We start from the raw sequence: 18,670 nt of genomic DNA, 5'->3' as shown, positions 1-18,670 counted from the left end.
AAGGGGTAACTAAGTTAAAAGGGGGTCTTTAGGGCAGGCCCCAATCTGTATGACTGGTGTCCCTATAAGAAGAGGAGATTTGGGCCAGCCTGGTGGCGTAGCGGTTAATTGTGCACATTCCACTTTGGCGGCCCGAGGTTCGCCGGTTCCGATCCCGGGAGTGGACATGGCACCACTTGGCACACCATGCTGTGTCAGGCGTCCCACATATAAAGTAGAGGAAGACAGGCACAGATGTTAGCTCAGGGCTAGTCTTCCCCAGCAAAAAGAGGAGGATTGGCAGCAGATGTTAGTTCAGGGCTAATCTTCCTCAAAAAAAAAAAAAAAGGAGCTTTGGATCCAGTCACAGAGGGAAGACCACATGAAGGCAGAAGTCACCATCGACAAGCAGGGGAGAGAGGCCTCAGGAGAAGCCCACCCTGCCGACCCCAGGATCTCAGACACCAGCCTCCAGAAGCGGGAGAGAATAAACCTCCTGTTTAGGCCACCAGCCTGGGGCACTGTCATGGCAGCGCTGGCAGACTGACTCTCCCCAAAGACACAAAGCAGAGCTGGAGAGGTCACTGGGGATCAGAGGAGGAGACGAGGGCCGCCTCCCTGCCTCCTCTCCCAGTCACTGCACGCATACAATGTGGCGTCTGTCCCCAAGACCACAGGCCCCCGGAGGAAGGAGAGGCGGGCACAGGGCCCACCAAGGGATGCCTGATGCTCTAGTGTGAACCCTCCTGGGTGGCATGTGGTCTGTCTGTCTCGCGCTGCTCCATCCTAACACACACACACACACACACACACACACACACTTCTCCCTCCGCCTCCAGTGGGCTCCAGCCCAGCCCTGCGGTGGACGGGCCTGGACCAGTACACAGTCACCTCTAACGGAGGCCCGCTGCGTGCCAGGACCACGCCAAGCCTCTCGCGTGCGTCATCTCGTTAAAACCGTGCAAGAAGCCACGAGCCTGATACTGTCCCCACCCTCCTTTACACCCCACCTTCCTTTACAGCCTGGAATCAGAGGCTGGGAGGGGAGGCAGCTGCCCTGGCCTGTCAGTGATGCAGGTCAGGAGGGGCCAGGCCTGTGGGCGTCACCACGAGAGCAGATCACAGAGGTGCCTGAGCGCGTGGGCCCGCCCGGTAGGTGAGCACCGGCCCACCTTGTCGATGGACGCCTTGAGAAAGTTGTCCAGCAGGAGGCGGGCTTCAGCCAGGGAGCAGGAGCTGATGACCACCGACGTGTCTGTGGAGTCCAGCTCCTCCTAGGACAGGAGGCAGAGAGGCCTCGTCACCCAGGGCTGCCACTGCCACCCAGCCCCACGTCCCTGCCGCCTCCGCCCGGCTGGGCACCTTGGTCTCTTCCAGCTGCACGATGGTGGCCTGGCAGTCAGTGATGCTGTCATTGATGTAGTCGATATTGGCCGCCAGCACCTCGATCTCCTCTGCCAGCTCCTGTAGCCCCTTCTCCTCCGGGCTCTCGGCCTGAAGCCGCTCGCGCTTCCTCCGGAGAGCCTCCTGCAGGAGGAACAGCTCCTCCCTTTTCTGGGGGGGGTGGGGAGAGGCCTCAGGTTGCTGCCCAGCCCTGCCCACAGCTCCCCACCAGGCCAGGCCCCAGGGCCCGCCCCCCACCCCCAGCACCTCTGGATTTCAGAGCAGGCACAAGGAGCAGGAGGAGAGGGCATGAGGAGAGGCCCCAGGAGCGAGAGAAGTCAGCAGTGACGGCGCACGGGGACGGGCACAGGAGTGGAGGTGGGAGGGAGGGGAGGCGGGGCGGGGCCGCGGCACCTTGATGAGCCGCTCCATGTCGGCCTCCAGGTTGACGATGGTCATCCTCTGCATGACGATGTCAATGATCCGCCGCTCGAGGGACTGCCACTTGAGCCTCGCGGCCTTACTGAAGCTCTGGCTGGCCCCCTTCTTCTGGAACTTCTTTCTGGGAGATGGAGGCAAAGGGGATTGGGTGGGACCGCCCTCGACCTCTGCAGCCCCACCGAGACCCCACTGGGAGCCGAGAGCCGTGGGGGACCCATCACTGAGCTACCTCCCCAGAGCTTGCCTCTCGCTGGTCCTGCCTCCACATTTCTACCCACCCTGCCCGCACAGACCGGGGTGCCGCCCGTCCACCCCACCTGGCAGGGCGGGTGCCATTGACAGTGGCCGCAGGATGGTCCCCCAAGAAGTGGTTGATCTTGCGGTTCCACTGGCGCACGATGCTGGAAACAGAGCGGGCCCCCGATTCGGCCTCAGACGAGGTGGTGCTGGCCGACACCTCCGCCCCCGAGTCCAGCATGGGTGGCTTCAGTCCTGCACGCCCCGCCACCCGCTCGGACATGGGCTTGGCCAGGCGCCTCAGTGCAGAAACCTGGGGGCCGAGAAAAGAGCGACCCAGTGAGCACGGTACCCCAAAGCCCATGAGAAGGCCCAGATTGGGGGGTGCAGGCAGGAAGAAGACAGGGGCTGCTCTGTTCTGGTCTGGAATTGGGATAGAGAAAGGGCCAAGGGGTCTGCTTGATATGAAATGAACACAAGAGACCTCCACTTTTTTTTTTTTTTTTTTTTTTTGGTGAGGAAGATTGGCCCTGAGCTAACATCTGTTCCCAATCTTCCTCTTTTTGCTGAGGAAGACTGGTCTTGAGCTAACATCTGTACCCATCTTCCTCTGTTTTATATGCAGGATGCCACCAGTGCATGGCTTGGTGAGTAGTGTGTAAGTCTATGCCCAGGATCTGAACCTGTGAACCCCGGGCCACCAAAGAGGAGTGCGTGAACTGAGCCATGACACCACTGGGCCAGCCCCTGAGACTTGTACTTTTTTCTAAAATTAACATCTCAGGCATGTGGGACCGGAGCCTGCAGCTTGCTTATTGAGAACGGCCCTACCAACAGGCCTCACATGAGGTCTGCAAGATCACATTTGCTGAGTGGAAGAAGGGAGAGCCAGGCCACAGGCAGACCTATCCCCTCCCTGTCCCTCGGGCCGTGGCAGAACTCCGGAGAAGGGAGCAATGCACATGCAGGGGAAGGGGCCTCGCTCACCTCCTGGGTTTTCCTCCTCAGGACCATCTCCTGCTGCCGCTTCTGCGACTCCAGAGCTCGGATCTGAAACTGTGAGAAGCGGGCTGGGGTCCACCCTCAGGCATCACGCCCGGTCGGCCTGGGCCAGGACCAGGAAAGTGTGCCCAGCCCTGCAGGCGAAGCCTGGTGTCAGGGTGATTCTCGTGCAGCCAAAACTTGTTGATGAAATGGGATCTAGAGTTTAGCTCCCTCTCCCGGAGGTCACCATGAGGCCCCTGTGTCCGCAAGGGCAAGTCCCCTGGCCTCTTCTCCCCACCGTGGGCTAGGGATGCTGGACTAGCTGGCTCGGCCCTGCTGTGGCTGCCCTGCAGGGCTGGAGGCTGCACATTCCTGGCTCTGGCTTGCGGATGACCTTGGGAGAGTTCCTGCCCATCTCTGGGGCTTGAGTCCCTCCCCTGGACAATACAGAGGCTGGACCCGCAGCCTGTGTGCCCGCCCTCTGTGACGCTGCACTCTGTTCTCCCACTCAGGATGGTGGGACCCAAGGCCGCGAGGCAGGAGGGGCGGCTGGGAAGCCGGCGAGTCTGGGGAGCTGGGGGGCTGGCGGATCCTCGAAGCCGCCCCTCACCTCCTGTCGCCGCTGCTCCTTCTTGAGCTGGGCGATCTCACGGTTCCTCTTGGTCTCCACCAGCCGCCGCCGCTGCTGTTCCTCTCGCATCTGCTTCATCAGGGCCACCTGGGACGGGCAGAGGCGGTGGCGTGAGGCAGGGCTGGACACGAGGCGGCCCACACCCTCCACGGAGCAGCTGCCTCTCGGGACGCTGGGCAGGGTGACCGCCTGCCAGGCAGCACTGGCTCGGGGCTTGCGGGTCTAGAACGAGGGGTCCATCCCCACCCCACCGAAGGAGTTGAAGCTGTCATACCACCTGGCAACCTTCCAGCCTGCCCAGCCATGCCAGGCCGACCTCTCTGCATGGTCCAGCCGGCCCCCACTACTCCCAATACCATAGCCCCTGGTGGCCCTCACCCAGAGCCACCGTCCCATTCCAGGAGTAGCCTGGGGTGCCGGAGGCAAGTCCTCACATCTGGATGGGGTACTTTCCGCTCTCCTGCTGACAGCCGAGCTGCCCACAGGGCTGAGGGGACGTCAGGGGCCGACCCCAGGGCCAGGCCCACAGTGACAATCACCAAGACCAGCGTCATTTTTGGAGACCACACTGTATGCCAGGCCCTGTCCTCGTGACTCAGAGGAGAGGCGTTATCTCTCCCATTATGTAAACAAGGAAACGAGCCTCAGAGAGACAAAATAACTTAAAGTCACAAAACCAGTGAGGAATGCCCAGACTTCCGGCCCCGGTCATTCTGCCTCTAAAATCCAGCCCTCACAACAGTCCCAGGGCCGGCACCATGGCCATTCAGAGCAGAGCTGGCCACCAAGGAGAGCCTGGAACCCGGAGTGCTTGGGGGCCTGGCCAAAGGCACAGAGCACCGTGAGTGTGGCCAGAGATGACCCAGCATGATGGACAGCCAGGCCCTTGGGGCCTTGAGGCATCTGCCTCCCCCCTGCCCCCAAGTCCTGGTGCCTGAAGCATGAGAAACTATGCACACGGGGTTTCAGACACGTTCCGAGGGACCAGGGCCTGAGAATCGGGTGTGGGTGGATCCTTCCTCTACACTGAGGCCTTAGGCAGCACCAGGAACGTCCCCAGCCTGCCCTGCTCTGGGATAGCCGGAAGAAGAGACGGCAGCGGGGAGGCAGGCCCTGCTGGGGTGAGTGCACAGAGAGGAGGAGAGCTCGCTGCAGCGGCCGGGTCTCTGGGGTCCAGAATCAGCCTGTCCCAAAGAACCGGGACAGGCCAGCCCAAGCCCTAGCTGAAGGGGACCACCTGAGACCAGGCATGCCAGGGCTGCATGCAAACCCGAGGTCAGCTATCCTCTGGGGCCAGGGGGCGAGGCTCACTGGGCTCCCCCGGACAAAGGCCGATCTGTCCACCTCTGCAGGTGTGGCCGAGCGCCACGGAGGCCACCACAGGGGTGAAGGCCTCAGGATGGGAGTGCACGCGACAGCGCTGAAAGCGACATGGTACCCGCAACCGGCGCTGCTCTGCAGATGTGACACAGAAGGCAGTGTCCCCTCTCCGGGGGAGACCCTGGTGACGGGGGGGCCACTCCGGTTCCAGTCTGTAATCACTGGGGCCCAGCAGCTGACCTGCGCGGGACGGTCCTTGGGCATCGGCTCTCACGGCACCTGTACCCTCTCTGTCCCTCCCCTGCCAGGCCCCCCTGGGATGGCCTGGGGTGTTTTTTCTGACCTCTGGCCTGGGCTCACCAGAATGCCGTTAGAGGGTGTGCAGAGCTGGCACCTGGCTGAGGGGCCTGCAACCCTGAGCTTCAAACCCAGGGGCAGGCACGGGTCCTCCGGCCTTCAAACAGATCCCGGGCGTTACATTACTTTTCCAGAGCCGTGGGCGGATCCCCTGCCTCGCAAGGCTCACAGTCAGGCCACCCCGCTGAGAGGAGAGCTGGCCAGGACAGGCTGGGCTGCCTGCAGAGGCGTGAGCGGAAACCTCAAGGAGACAGTGAGGACGCAGACAAGACCCCCACAACTGCTCCTGGAGCTGCCGCAGGACCACAGCCCCATGGGTGTGCTGCTCCACCTGGGGAACCAAGACCCCCGGCCCTTCGGCCCACCCCACCAGAGGGCCCCCGCATTCAAGCCCCTCCAAATTCCTCTTGGAGCCCTCTGTCTCAACACCCCACAGGACGGAAGTGCTGGAGTTGGAGAAAATGGGGCTCCCAGGCCGTTCTGATTACAGCACCCTGGTCCAGCTGGTGGAGCCCCCAGACCTGTGGCCCAGGCTCGGCTGGAGACACAGGCAGCCCAGGAGTAGGGCCGGGCCTGCCTGAGGGCTGACAGTCCCCTCCTCTCCTCTCAGAGTCTGCACCACCATCACGGCATTGCCTCCCTCCGCTGCACTCCGGTCAGCCAGCCGAGTCCATGTGAGGACGCAGGGACTGATGGCTCCCAGACCCACACCCTGTCCTGCCAGCCCCGAGGACCAGGCGCTCTGCTCTGGAGCCCATTTCCGAGGCCAGCCCTCCACAGCTCGCTGGGGCTGCCAGGAGCGCCCGGCTTTGCTAGGGCGTCCAGCCCCAAGGCCCGGCCCAGGGCTGGAGAGCCGGGGTTCACCAGGGGCTGAGGGCCAGGGCAGGAGAGCATCACAGGAAGGCCTGAGGGAGGAAGGACATAAAGGAAGCAGGGATGTGTGTGGGGGAAGAACACACCCAGACACGGGGCAGAAGAGCTGGGCCCACACCCCAGAGACGAGCGTACCCTGAGGAGGGCAAAAGAGGAAAAGAAGGCACCCGCTACATGGACCACACATCCGAGCGGGAGGCTGAGAACCAAGCTCGAACTCCAGCACCACATCTAGGTGCTGAGATTAACTTCTCTGAGCCCCACTGGCCCAGGCGCAAAATGAGGATAACAACAGGACATGTCTCATGAGCTTCTGCTCAGGGATGGGACGTGATCATGCCTGGTAAGTGACTGACCTGGGGCCCGGCCACAGTAAACCTTCAGACAGTGGCAATTATTATTATTCTTCTTTAGGCAAAGGCTTCCCACATGGGAGGCCTCACCTAGACTCCGTGCAGCCTGGAGACAACGGTGGTGGAGATTCCCAGCACGGGGACAGTGCCGAGCGGGGTCCCCTGCAGACCCTTGCCTGCCCCCGCAACTTGGGAAAGTGGTATCACCCTGGACGATGCACCCGGCTAAGCGGACAGCATCCAGGACCAGGACAGGTTGAGCTGGGCAATGCTGTGTGTCTAGAAGATGGTCCACGCTGACAGCAACGATTATTCCTAACACGGCGAGCGGATTCTCAGAAGGCAGCCCCCGGCACCCCCCTCAGTACCTTGGCCTTCTTCATCTCGGCCACCTCGGCCTGCAGCTTCTTCAGCTCCCTCTCATAGCGCGACTGGTTCTTGAGCAGCCGTGCGTGCTCCTTCTGCGCGGCCTGCAGCTTCTGCAGATCCCGGTTCATCTCCCGCAGCCTCTTCTCGTAGTCCGCCTTGATCTTGTTGGCCTTCTCCTCCGTGTAGCACTCCATGGTGCCTGAGGGCACAGGAGGCGGCCGTCAGGGCCACGGCCCCGGGGGTCCCCGTCCGCTGTGGGCTTGGACGGGGCAGGCAGGGGCTGGGGTTCTGGTCTCGCCGCGTGGCCTTGGGCAAGTCACGCCCCTCTGGGCACCTGTCTCTTCCTCTCAACAACAAGGGGATCAGACTGGGGGATGCCCAAGACCCCTCCCCGCCCCCACATTCTCTGGGACCTTGAGTTTCATCTTGGGCTCTCTGAGCCCCTGGTCGCCGGCTTCCCATGAGGGTCCTGAGGGCCACTCACGCTGGCTGAGTTCTGACCCATGACTGGAGCCAAGGGCTGGGGCTGGGGGAGGGGAAGCTTCGCGGGAGGAGACGGAGGCTGTGGGGTGGGCAGAAGGAATGAACTGCTCTCCACCCTAGCCCTTCCCACCTCAACGGCCAACAGACACCTCCACGTGGATGCCTAACAGACTCCTCACTGGATAGCTGCAAACTCCACTGCCCATCTCCCTCCCGCCACAGTCCTCCAGGTCGCAGGGAATAGCATCGCCATCCTCCTGGAAGCTCGCCCCGGGAGGCAGCCTCGGTTCTCCACTCCCTGACAACCCACCCGATCAGCCAACCGGGTCTTTCGTCTCTACCTCCAAGACACATCCAGAATCAGACCCCCTTGTGCCACCTCCCGTCCCAGCCACCTTTCACCTGAATCTTCCTAACAGCTTCCTACTGGGTCTCAAGCGTCCGCTTCCATCCCCCACACAGCAGCCAGTGGAGCCTTCTGAAAACGCTTTTAAAATTTACATCACGTCCCTCTCTCAAGACTGCGCCCTTCCCCACTTCCCTCTGCCAATAAGCAGTGTCCTTGAAATGACCGACGTGACTGAGTCCCCCATCTCACGGCGCTCCAGCTGTCTGGCTCCCTCTCACCTCCACCCACAGGCCAGGCACACGCCAGCCTCAGGGCTGGGCATCTTCTGTTCCCTCTGCCTGGACTGCTCTTCCCTGCGCTCACACTGCTCGAACACTATGTCACCTCCTTCAAGTCTGCTCAGGTGCCACCTTCTCCGTGAAGCCTTCCATGACCATCTTGTTAAAACTCCAACCCACCCCCAGCACACACCCTGCCTCCTCCCAGGCTGTATTTTTCCTGCAACACTTATCACCCTCTCCTGCTACAGATTCTGCTTATTTATCTGATTTGTGTCTGTCTCCCCACCAGAATGTATCCCCCCATGACGGCCGGGATCGGCTCAGTCCAGTATCTCTAGCACCTTGAATAACGTCTTCTGTCTAAGATGTCGTCAATAAACATCTGCTGAGTAAGTGAATGAATGAAGGAATGAATGAATGGGCTGAGAGCAGTGGAAGGAGGACGGAAGGTGAGACATAGGGGTGTCAGTAGGTTCAAGGGAAAATACTCAAGGAGCTGAACATCGGAAAGAGGCTGGGGGGGGGGTCATGTTCACGTCCCTGGGGGATATAAAGGATTCTAATATCGAAGATGTTGGTAAAAAAAAATAACTAATGTAAAACATAGCATAGGAACGAGGGTGAGATATGAGAACTCTGATTGTGGGTCAAAGGGCCACAGTCCAGGGGTCACAGAAGCTCTGCCCAGAAGACCAGGTAAGGGCCAGCAGTCCAGCTGCAGGGGAGGGGCCCCGGGGTGGCAAGGGGCCGGGCAGGGGGAGACGGGGGGCGGCTCACTGAGGTTCTGCAGCACGCGGTCGCGCTCCAGCTGCGTGTCCCGGATCTTGTTCTGCAGCAGAATCAGCTTCTCCTCGTACTGGTGCTTCAGTGTCTGCAGCCGCCGCTGGCTGTTCTCCAGCTCGTCGATCAGCTTCTGCTTGATCTCGATCTCGCACGTCAGGTCGGCCAGGTCGGCCTGGAAGTTCACCTCTGGGGTGGGGGGTGGGGGGGGGGCAGAGACAGGCTTGAGCCAGCGCCTGGGGCGAGGGGGGCTCCCCTGGGTCAGCTGTGACCAGAGCCCAGAGGTGAGAGGAAATGTAAGTGCTGTGAGATGCGGTGACATCTTCAAAGCGCAGCCCCAGAAGCACAAGGCTGGGCCCAGGAGCTGGTGGGGGTCGAGGCACGTCCCTTGCCCCTGCTGGGCCCCAGAGGCTAATGTCCACCTGTCACAGAGGACATGGGACCCAGCCTCAGTGGAGGAGGAAGGGAGGATAGAGAGACCTTACAGGGCTCTGGGTCAGAGAGGGCGCAGGGCGGAGCTGATGGAGCAGATGTCCCATTTGAGGGGACCTCTGCTGAAGGCCCAGCATGATCCACCGTGCTGGAGGTGGGGTCACTAGCCCTCTCTGGGCTGTTTCTGCAGTGATGGCATAGGGCGGGCTCCTGACACCTGCGCACAGGGCTGCAGCGAGGACTGACAGAACCCGGCACGGACGGGGCCAAGCTCAGCACAGGCCCACAAGCAAGGAGCGCTCAGATGGGTTTGCTGCCATCGTTATCATTACTGCCGTTTTTGTTGTTATTGGTTTCACATCTGGGAGTTCCAGGCCCCGGACAGCCTCTCTGTTTGAGAACTCAAGCAGGGCCTGACCCCACTCCTGGGGCATCGGGCTCAGGGTCTCACATCCAGAAAGTCAGCCCTGAGCAGTTTCTCCGGGCCCAGCGCTGACTGGCAGCCCTGCCCCCGGGGGAACCAGCCACCTGGCGTCTAACCTCCCTCGCCCCCCGGCCCGGCGCACCCACCCTTCTCCTCAGGGTCTGAGTCCGAGTCCACCAGGCTCTCCTCGCTGCCCGAGTCCTCATCTTCGTCCTCACGCCCCTCCTCCTCCTCACAGCCGCTCTCGTCTCGCTCCTCCTCCTCCTGGGCACCGAGCACCATTAGGGGTGGGAGGGCGGCCCTTCTGCGCTCAGGCTGGGCCTGGCCCCAGCAGGGAGCCCAGAAACAGAGGCCTCGGGTGTGCCCGGAGGGTGGAGAATGGGGTGAGTTGCTACTGGGGCCCCTTGTGCCCACCTCCCCCCGGCAGAGTACCCCACCTCCCCAACAGCCTGGGCAGAGCCCCCATCAACCACCTGGGATAGAGATCACCATGGCAACCCGCCAGAGACATCAGGAGGCCCAGGATGGCCTGGAGGCAGATGGAAGCCCCCACCCACCCTGCAGAGGGATGTCGAGGGGCCCCCACCCAGCAGGGACGTGGGAGAGCATGGGGAGGGGCGGGGCGGTCCCCCACCTCCTCGGCCTCAGCCTCGTTCTCATCGGTCTCCTCGCTGTTCTCCTGCTGGAGTTTCGCCCTCTTTTTGAAGGCCTCCTTCTCTGGGCTGTCCAGGAGTGAAGGGTGGGCCAGGTTAGGGGATAGAGCTGCCTTGAGCTTGTAGGCAGAGCTGGGGGGGCAGGGGATGTCTTGTCCAGAGGGCGCAAGGATGGGGCGGGCTCCTGCTCTGCAGGGAATCAGGTCTCTGCTCTGGCTCCCAACCCAGGATTAACCCTGGGGAGCCCTGCCCCCCCTCTCCTGGGGACAAGCACAGCACCAGGAAAAAGCTGGGTGGCTTCTGCCCAGGGGGCTGAGCAAATTTGCTCAGTGAGTTTCTAAGTGATGCTGGGGCGGCCCCTCCCGAACACAGGTGGCAGCAGTCCTCCAGGGGGCCACCCCGTGAGAGCCTGGGATGTGGGGGGGCTCTCGGGGGAGGCGCCTGGCACTCCGCTCACCTCTTCCTCCGCTGCCTGACCTCCTTCTTCTTGAGCCGCTCCAGGTCCTGCTTGGCCCTGCGGATCACCTCGGAGGCATCTTCCATGGAGCTGGCCGGGCTGCCCCCAAAGGCCGGGGCAGCGGGAGACCCACCCAGGGAGTAGGGGCTCCGAGCCGAGGCCCGAGAGAGGCTGCGACGCAGGGACTCGTTCATGGCCTCGCTCTCCAGGAGCTTCGTCCTGCGTGGAGGAGTGAGGGGGTGAGGCCGGGTGAGGGGCAGCTCCTCACCCCGCCTGGCCCGGGCCTGGCCAAGGCCCCAGGATCCCCAAATATGCCGGGGCTCACTCACCGTAGCTCCTCAATCTCCCGGATGTAGTTCTGGATCAGGGTACCAATGGCCTCATTGCCATCGCCTGCAGGGAGGGCGGGAAGGAAGCGGCCACAACAGTAAGGTAAGTAACAGTAAGGACCTCCTGCTCTGAGACCGGTGGTCTCGCATCTGTGCCTCCAACGGGGTCGCACGCATGGGCCTTTTCCAAAAAGCAATCTACGTCAGAGACAGACCTGTATGTGTGCACGGACCAGCACCGGGAAATAGGGAGAAATTGGAAACAACCTAAAAGATCCTTCAACAGAGGGTTGTTATAATAAATTATCCATCACCATGACATACGGAATACCATGCCATTTAAAAGAATTAAGGAGGTTTATATGTTTTATTATGGAAAGATCTCTAAAGCAGAATGCTAAGAGATGTCATAGGACGATTCATATGACTTCATATACAGAAAAAGAAAAAAGCACAGACTCGCACACATATATATATATGCGTGTGTAGGAATCTACATTCCTATTTGGAGCAAGGTACTGAGAAAGGAGGGGGAAAATGTGCCCCCAGCTATTTCTAAGAAAGAGAGGACGTGGGCTAGACAGTCAGTGACAGAGGATTTCAACCCTTCCCTCTCTACACGCCTGTTAATCGACGAGGATGGATTCTTGTGCTACTTGGGTCATAAAAAAAAAGTTTTATAATTAATTTGAAAAATGCATAAATGAATTGCTCTGTGCATTGACCGCTGGCCCAGCCCGCCCCGTGTGCTGGGGAGGGTGTGGGGAGACGGGTCCCAGCCCCGAGGTGCTCCGAGCCGGCCTGCCGCACCCCAACTCACCGGCCTTGGCCAGGAGCAGGTTGGCCTCCTGGCTCATGAGCTGGGTGACGCGGTTGTTGATGGCATCGATGGCCTCCTGCATGGCCTTCACCCGCAGGCGCAGTGCCCCGTTCTCCTTCTGCAGCATGGCATTCTCCCGGAACAGGTCACTGTAGCCCTCGGCACCGTCCTCCCCAATTACTCGCTTGCCCTGGGAGGAGGGGCGGGCAGGGAGCGGTCAGGAGCCGGAGCTCCTGGGGAGGGGAGCGGGGGACGATGCCCACCCCCACCGCTGCCCTAGCCTCTCCCTCAGGGTGGCAGCATGGCGGTCTCCCCTGCCCCAAAACACAGCTCCCCTCTCCCAGTGCTCAGAAACCTTATATGGCTCCCAGTGACAACAAAGAGGTCCAGAGTTTGTAAGAGCCATTCCAGGCCTCCCACAATCTCACCTCCACCTATCTTTCAATGGCTCACCTTTGCATCTCCATAAATGCTAACCCAAGCGTCAAAACCCTACGGGGCTCAGGCCATTGGTACAAATGAGTAAGTCAGTGGGTGTGAGATGACAGGGAGTGGTGGAGACTGGAGTGAATAGTCCCAGTCTCAGTCTAAAAGGGTCAGCCCCTGTGCCACTCTAGCCAACCTAGTGCCATATGTTGATAGATCTTTTTTTTTTTTTTTTTTTGGTGAGGAAGATTGGCCCTGAACGAACATCTGTTCCAAATCTTTCTCTTTTTGCTTGAGGAAGACTGTCACTGAGTTAACTTCCATACTTATCCTCCTCTATCTTGTAGGTAGGATGCTGCCCCAGCATGGCTTGATAAGCAGTGTGTAGGTCCACGCCCAGGATCCGAACCCATGAAGCAGAGTGGATGAACTTAACCACTATACCACTGGGCTGGCCCCTAGATCTTCAAATTTTTAAAGTAAAAACTGCAACTTCCTAATTTTCAGAAAGGTTGACAAAGTGAGCTGCATTCTTTTAAGACAGGGCAAATCAAACCAAAACCCACTTGTGTGCCAGGTTCAGGCCATGGGCCACCAGCTGGTGACTTCTGCCTGAGTCACAGAGGATTGGACACGTCCCCCAAAGCACCGCTTTTCCCATCTCTGCTCCTTTGTGCACGGCTGGTTCTCATCCTAGAACTCCTGCGCCACTTCCTTTTGCTGCTATCTCATTCATTCTTCGAGATCCATGGAAAAGGCTCCTCCTCCAGGAAGCCCTCCCTGGCCACCTGAGTGACTAGGGCCAACTCTCTCCTCTGTCCTCCCCCCAGCACACCAGCCCACCCATGTGGTCCCCATCAACTATTCTTAGTCTCTACCACAGTCTAGCAGTCTCATCTGGACCAACACAGCATGTCAGCAGACATGAAAACACCCAGTAGAGTGTCTGTCTGTGCAACAGATCTATGTGACGAAAGCCACGTGCTCCTCTCTCTCTTAGCACTCTACAACCCCGCGGGCTCCGACCGCTCGATTCACCTGCACGAGAGCCCCCGATGCGGAGCATCACGGCTGGCACGCAGCGATGCCCAGCGAGTGGGAGAAGAGCGGGTTGGAGGTGATGGAGGCGGGGGGAGTGGTGAGGAACGGGGGCCGTGCTCACCGCCTTGTACTCCATCAGCTCCATCTGCAGGCGTGCGATCTCGGCCCGCAGCGCGCTGATCTGCTGGCTGGTCTTGTCCTGGTTTACCACCACCTTGTTCTTGATGTTGCGGGCCCGATTGGCGTATTTCAGTGTGTTGAGCGTCTCCATGAAGTCGCGGTCCGAGGGGCTCACGCAGGCGATCATGATGGTCTGGCTGGGGGTGCGGCAGGGTGAACGAGGCATGGCCGGCCCCGGAAGCATCGCCTCAGAGCACAGCTCCGGGTCCCATCCCTTCCCCACTGGCCGACACCCCAAGGACCCGGGATTCACCAGGGTGGATCCCGACCCTCTGGCCTGGGTTTCCTTCCCATAGTGAAGGCAGCTGTAGGGTCGGGAGGCTGGGACGTGTCATCGCCAGAACCACAGCTAAGCATCCCCTTAGCTTTTCCCATCTATCATCCCACTGGGCTCTCTCACTTCCTTTAGAACTACGTTTCCCTGTTATGCAGACAAGGAAACTGAGTCCGACCATATGGGCCAAAGGTCACCTCCAGCTTCCTGTCTCCCGAGCCTGCAGCCTGGGGTAGGGGGGCCTCCTGGTCCACCCCTCCAAACCCTCACATCAGGATTCTCCAGGAAGCCCCCACCCCCGCCCTCCCTCGATGCTGGCTGCTGGGTACCTGTTGCCCCCCAGTGAGTCCTGGAGGAGCCGGGTGAGCTTGGAGTCCCTGTAGGGCACATGCACCACCTTCTTGCTCTGGTCCCCCAAGGCACTGATCACGTTGCCCAAGGCCAGCTGCGGGAGACAGAGCCCAGCACTGGAGAGGCACTCCAGGAGGGGTGGGGGGACAAGGCAATCCCGAGCTGCCGGAGCCTGCCTCGCTGACCCCCTCGGGCTCCCGGCAGGGTTTACAGGCAGACATGGTAAGTTGGGGAAGCCAAGGGCAGCGGGGAGGACGAAGGGCCAACAGCCCAACAGTAGTGACACACAGTGTCCAGGCCGGCAGCGGGCAAGAGGCCCGAGGAGGACGGGGCAGCCGTGGGTCGTGGGCCTTGGAAGGGTCTGAGCCGTGCTGGCTGCTGGGGCTGGGGCCGGCCGTGCGCCTACCAGGCCGCAGTTGATGGAGATGCCTTCCTTGGCCCGCTCGCCGGTGGCCCCCGTCCGCTTCAGCCGCTCGGAGCCGGCCAGGTCCACGAAGTGAAACTTGGCCGTGAGTGTCTCATACTCCGGCGCAGGAGCTGTGCCCTCAGGGAGCCCGGCCACCGCCTCATTCACCTGCAGCGGAAGTTGGGCAACTTGACTTGCCACCCCTCACCCTGCCTTGTAGCTCCTCTGTTCTCTGCCCCCGTCCCACAGTAACGCCATCGGGGGGACATGGGGCGGAGGGTGGGGACAGGCTGCGGGCACCTTGCCCCCCGCACGCGCAGAGCGTCTGACAGCTCATGCAGTATGCGCACATGCCTCATTCTCATTTAACCCTCCCAACGACAGACGCATCGTTACCCCACTGCACAGAGGAGTAACCAAGGCTCAAGAGAACAGAAAGATGAGCGAGCGGGAGAGGCGGGTCACAAACTCAGGTCTGCTAGCTGCAGCCCCACGGCTCCTTCCTCGCCTTGCCCTCCGAGATGCCTGAGGTGCTCCCGGGCCCCGCGCGCTCCTCACCAGGTCGGGCTGGGTGCACACGCGCATCTGGCACAGGTGGATGGTGAAGATGGCGTGGGAGCGGGAGCTCTGCACATTCATCTGGGTGCTGGCCGTGGTGCGTGACAGGGCCCCCTGCTTCAGGCACTGGATCAGCTGGGGAGGGAGGCGGCAGGGGTGAGGACCAGGGGAGGCGTGGGGCCAGCCCCTGCCCGCCTCGGAGTCCCTAGGACGCATACCTCCTCCTGGGAGTTGATGAGGCGGGAGGTGACACCCGTGGTGTAGATGCCCCCGTTGGCATCCTCGTGGATCTTGATGTTGGACCGGCGGTGGCGGGCGTCGGGGTCACGGGTACTGTCGAACAGGTCAAGGATCTCCTCGTTGTAGAGCTGTGTGGGGGAAGGAAACAGCGGCTGGGTGCACACAGCACACGGTGTGGGCCCCCAAGTGGCTTTCTCATGTTTGTAAACCAGCTCCGTTCTGCAGATGTGGAAACTGAGGCTCCGGGAGGCCAACTTGCCAACCCTGCCCCCTCTGGGATCTGGATTCTGGGATCTTACTGCTGGGTGGGGTGGGGGCAGCTGGGCCTGCGCAGAATTGTCCCGAGGCTGCTGCTCCCCATGGAACTAGCATTCGGCAGTCCTGGTGGGGGGCTAAGGACCTCAAGGGGATAGGGGCTCCGGTCCTAGACGTTGATGAGGAAGATATGACCATGATTTGGGCAGCTCCAATTATGTTACTGGGTTGGGAAAGAGGCGCTGGGGACCAGAAGGGCTCTGTGGAGACCGTGGGAGCAGCACCCTGATCCTGGCAGTCCCTGGGGGTTGAGACGACAACAACCTGCCCCATGGAGGAGGCATGTGGGCATGGAGGATGTGCCACGGTGGCCCGGCCTCCCCGGGAGAGCCTGGTGAGGTGGCCTGGCCAGGAGGGTCCCCCCATTTCAGATGGTCTCAGCCTTGGAGATTCCTGCATTTGGAATCGCTGGCAGGGAAAGTGTCACCTGCCAGAGGACAGGAAGGTTCCCCAGGCAGGGAGCGTGGCTGGGGGCAGGAACAGGGACGGAGCAGGTGGGTCACCGGCCCAGGAATCCTGGAGGGGGAGTGGGAGGCTGCAGTCCTGGACATCTGAGGCTTTGATGGCCTTCATGGGACAGGAAGGAAGAAGAGGACAGAGAAAGGACAGGTGCAGACATGGGTGCCGCAGTGTCTGTCTGTCTGCTGGGACAGACATGTGGCATCCTTTAACCCTGGCATGCGTTTTCTAGGAACTGGCCTGTGCTTCAGGGATCTCCATGGCAACAGGATGGAGAAGGGAAGAAAAGAAGGAGATGAGAAAGCTTATAGAGATGCGCAGCAGTGGGACACACACACAGAGGCGGTCACTTTATCAGAAGCGAAAGTCCAGAAGGACAAAGAAAAACTCTGAAGTCTGAAATACAGGGTCCCTTAAGGGGAAGTCAGCCACCTTGTGTGCCCAGGAGGGAATAACTGTGGGGCGGTGGGCAGGGCGGGGCCTGGAAGCCCGAAGGGGGCTGGGGCCACATCCCCTCCTCAGAGGATCAGCTGGTACGCTCAGAGCACAGGCATGTGGGTGAGAGTCCGGGGTGGCCCCACGGCCAGCACACGCCCCAGGGCCCGGGGGTCTGCGGGTTGGGGATTCAGATGCTGAGAACTGGAGCCGGCTGGTTCAAGGGTCCTAGGGGAGGAGCCCGGCCAAGTCAGGGGCTCAGGAGAAGTAGCCAGGCCCACCACCTTCCCGGAGACCCTTCTGAGAGGCCCCTTTAAAGGCCACAGGTCCCCTCCACCATGCCCAGAGCCCCTAGCTGCCACCATCCCCAGCCTTGGCACACTGACATGCTCCCAGAGAGAAGCAGGGCCAGAAGCAAAGAAAGGCCCCTTCTGGAAGACCTTCCTGCCCTGGGGTCAGAGAAGACTCAGAGGGTCAGGCAGGACCTCAGCCAGAAGGGGACAGGGCAGGCTACCCTGAGGCCAGGGAGGGACCCAGCGGAGGCCAGAAGGACAGGCGAGAACCGGAGTTCCCACTCTGTGCCAGGCATGTGCTTCTGTGTCGTCCTCACCAGCCCCCTAAGGAAATAGACGTTATCATGCCGATCTGCAGAATGCTGAAATGACTCATCCAAGGTCACACAGCTCATAAGTGTCAGAGCTGAGAATCAGTCAGGGTTTGAAGAGATCCTGTAGGTTCTCATTGACTCATCAAGCCCCATCTGAGGCAGGAAACCAAGTGGTCTTCCAGCTCTTGCTTGGATGCTTCCAGCAGCGGGGAACTCATCACCTATGGAGGGCTCCATGGCTCCCTAGGCTCATTCACTGCCCTGGAGGAGAGCCCAGCTTCCACGGTCCTGCTGTCCCCTAAGTCCCCCTCCTGCCCACCCTCCCAGGCCACCGTACCTCCAGGAACTGAGCGCTGACTTTGAACTCGGGCCCAGTCACGCCCTGCTCCTGTGCCCGCCGCTTGCGCTCAGCAATGCCCCCAAAGAGGTGGGCGATGGCCCTCGGAATGATGCCCTGCTCCTCCTCCGACGTGGCCATGTCGAAGCCGGTGCCCATGGTGTATGTCTTCCCGGCCCCCGTCTGCGTCGGCAAAGATGGAAGGAGGGCGTAATCCGGCACCCTCTGGGGGCACCAGCGAGACCTGGACCCCGGCCGAATTCCCTCCCATTTACCTCCCAGGCTGGGTCCCCCGCCCCCTCCTGGTCCCAAAGCCACACCCTGTGGAAGTCTCTGACTGACGGCCCCCCCTCTGACAACCAGCAGCCCTGCAGCATCCTCAGCCAACAGATGACCTGTAGCCGCATCTCAAATGCTCTGAAGTTGGGGCTGTCTCCCATCCGAGGGAGGAGCCCAGGGTCGGAGGGGCCGCAGGGGGTGGCAGCCTCTCACCTGCCCGTAGGCCAGCACCGTGGCATTGTAGCCGTCGAAGCAGCCCTCGATGAGCTTGTCCACACAGGTCGAGTAGATCCGCTCCTGCCAGGTGTCCAGGTCGAAGACAAAGTCATAGGTGAAGGCCTTGTCCTTCCCCAGGAGGACCTGGGGCTCCCCCGGGGTGACCGAGGTGCAGATGTGACAGCCCTCAATCTTCTCCTTTGACAGCTGAGGCCGGATCCTGCCCGAGACGGAGAGAGCCCTGGGTCAGCCCTGGCTGCCACGGCCCCTCCCTCACTCCACCGGCCAAGCCGCCGCCTCCCCTGGCCCCTCCAGCCCCCGCGAGCTGGAGGAGAAGGAGCTGAGGAGGCCCCCAGAGGACAAGGGCAGCTGTCGTAATAACACAGTGACAGTAATAGCGATACCAACACCCCGAAGGCAGCAGTTGCTACATTTATTGAGCAAGAATTTTACATAAATGAATTCAGGTATTTTTCACCGGAAACCTGTGCGGTGTGCACTATTTGCCTGATTTTACACAGGAGGAAATGGAGGCTCAGAGAGTTTCAATGACTTGCTCAAAGTTGCATATGGAATGTGAGAGAGCCAAACCGGGTCTGTCTGACATCGCA

At 60.8% G+C, this 18,670-nt stretch overlaps 1 protein-coding gene across 6 annotated transcripts in view; it reads right to left on the bottom strand.

Moving 5' to 3' along the window:
• Positions 1-18,670, bottom strand: part of KIF21B (kinesin family member 21B) — a 47,805-nt gene that overhangs the window by 17,155 nt on the left and 11,980 nt on the right. For all 6 annotated transcript variants that reach the window (XM_044762776.2, XM_044762778.2, XM_044762777.2 and 3 more), the window contains exons 2-21: positions 18,057-18,279; positions 17,565-17,747; positions 15,390-15,539; positions 15,172-15,306; positions 14,614-14,781; positions 14,186-14,301; positions 13,524-13,719; positions 11,936-12,125; positions 11,116-11,179; positions 10,787-11,005; positions 10,311-10,398; positions 9,823-9,997; positions 8,818-9,009; positions 6,927-7,126; positions 3,635-3,742; positions 3,028-3,096; positions 2,121-2,353; positions 1,777-1,924; positions 1,342-1,533; positions 1,152-1,253 (exon numbers count right to left, since the gene is read on the bottom strand). In XM_044762776.2, coding sequence (XP_044618711.2) covers positions 1,152-1,253; positions 1,342-1,533; positions 1,777-1,924; positions 2,121-2,353; positions 3,028-3,096; positions 3,635-3,742; positions 6,927-7,126; positions 8,818-9,009; positions 9,823-9,997; positions 10,311-10,398; positions 10,787-11,005; positions 11,116-11,179; positions 11,936-12,125; positions 13,524-13,719; positions 14,186-14,301; positions 14,614-14,781; positions 15,172-15,306; positions 15,390-15,539; positions 17,565-17,747; positions 18,057-18,279 — 3,151 coding nt within the window. The remainder of the gene's footprint in view (positions 1-1,151; positions 1,254-1,341; positions 1,534-1,776; positions 1,925-2,120; positions 2,354-3,027; positions 3,097-3,634; positions 3,743-6,926; positions 7,127-8,817; positions 9,010-9,822; positions 9,998-10,310; positions 10,399-10,786; positions 11,006-11,115; positions 11,180-11,935; positions 12,126-13,523; positions 13,720-14,185; positions 14,302-14,613; positions 14,782-15,171; positions 15,307-15,389; positions 15,540-17,564; positions 17,748-18,056; positions 18,280-18,670) is intronic.

Source organism: Equus asinus, chromosome 30 (assembly GCF_041296235.1).
Source record: "Equus asinus isolate D_3611 breed Donkey chromosome 30, EquAss-T2T_v2, whole genome shotgun sequence".
In the NCBI taxonomy this organism is placed as follows: domain Eukaryota; kingdom Metazoa; phylum Chordata; class Mammalia; order Perissodactyla; family Equidae; genus Equus; species Equus asinus.
This window is presented reverse-complemented; position numbering and strand designations above follow the sequence as displayed.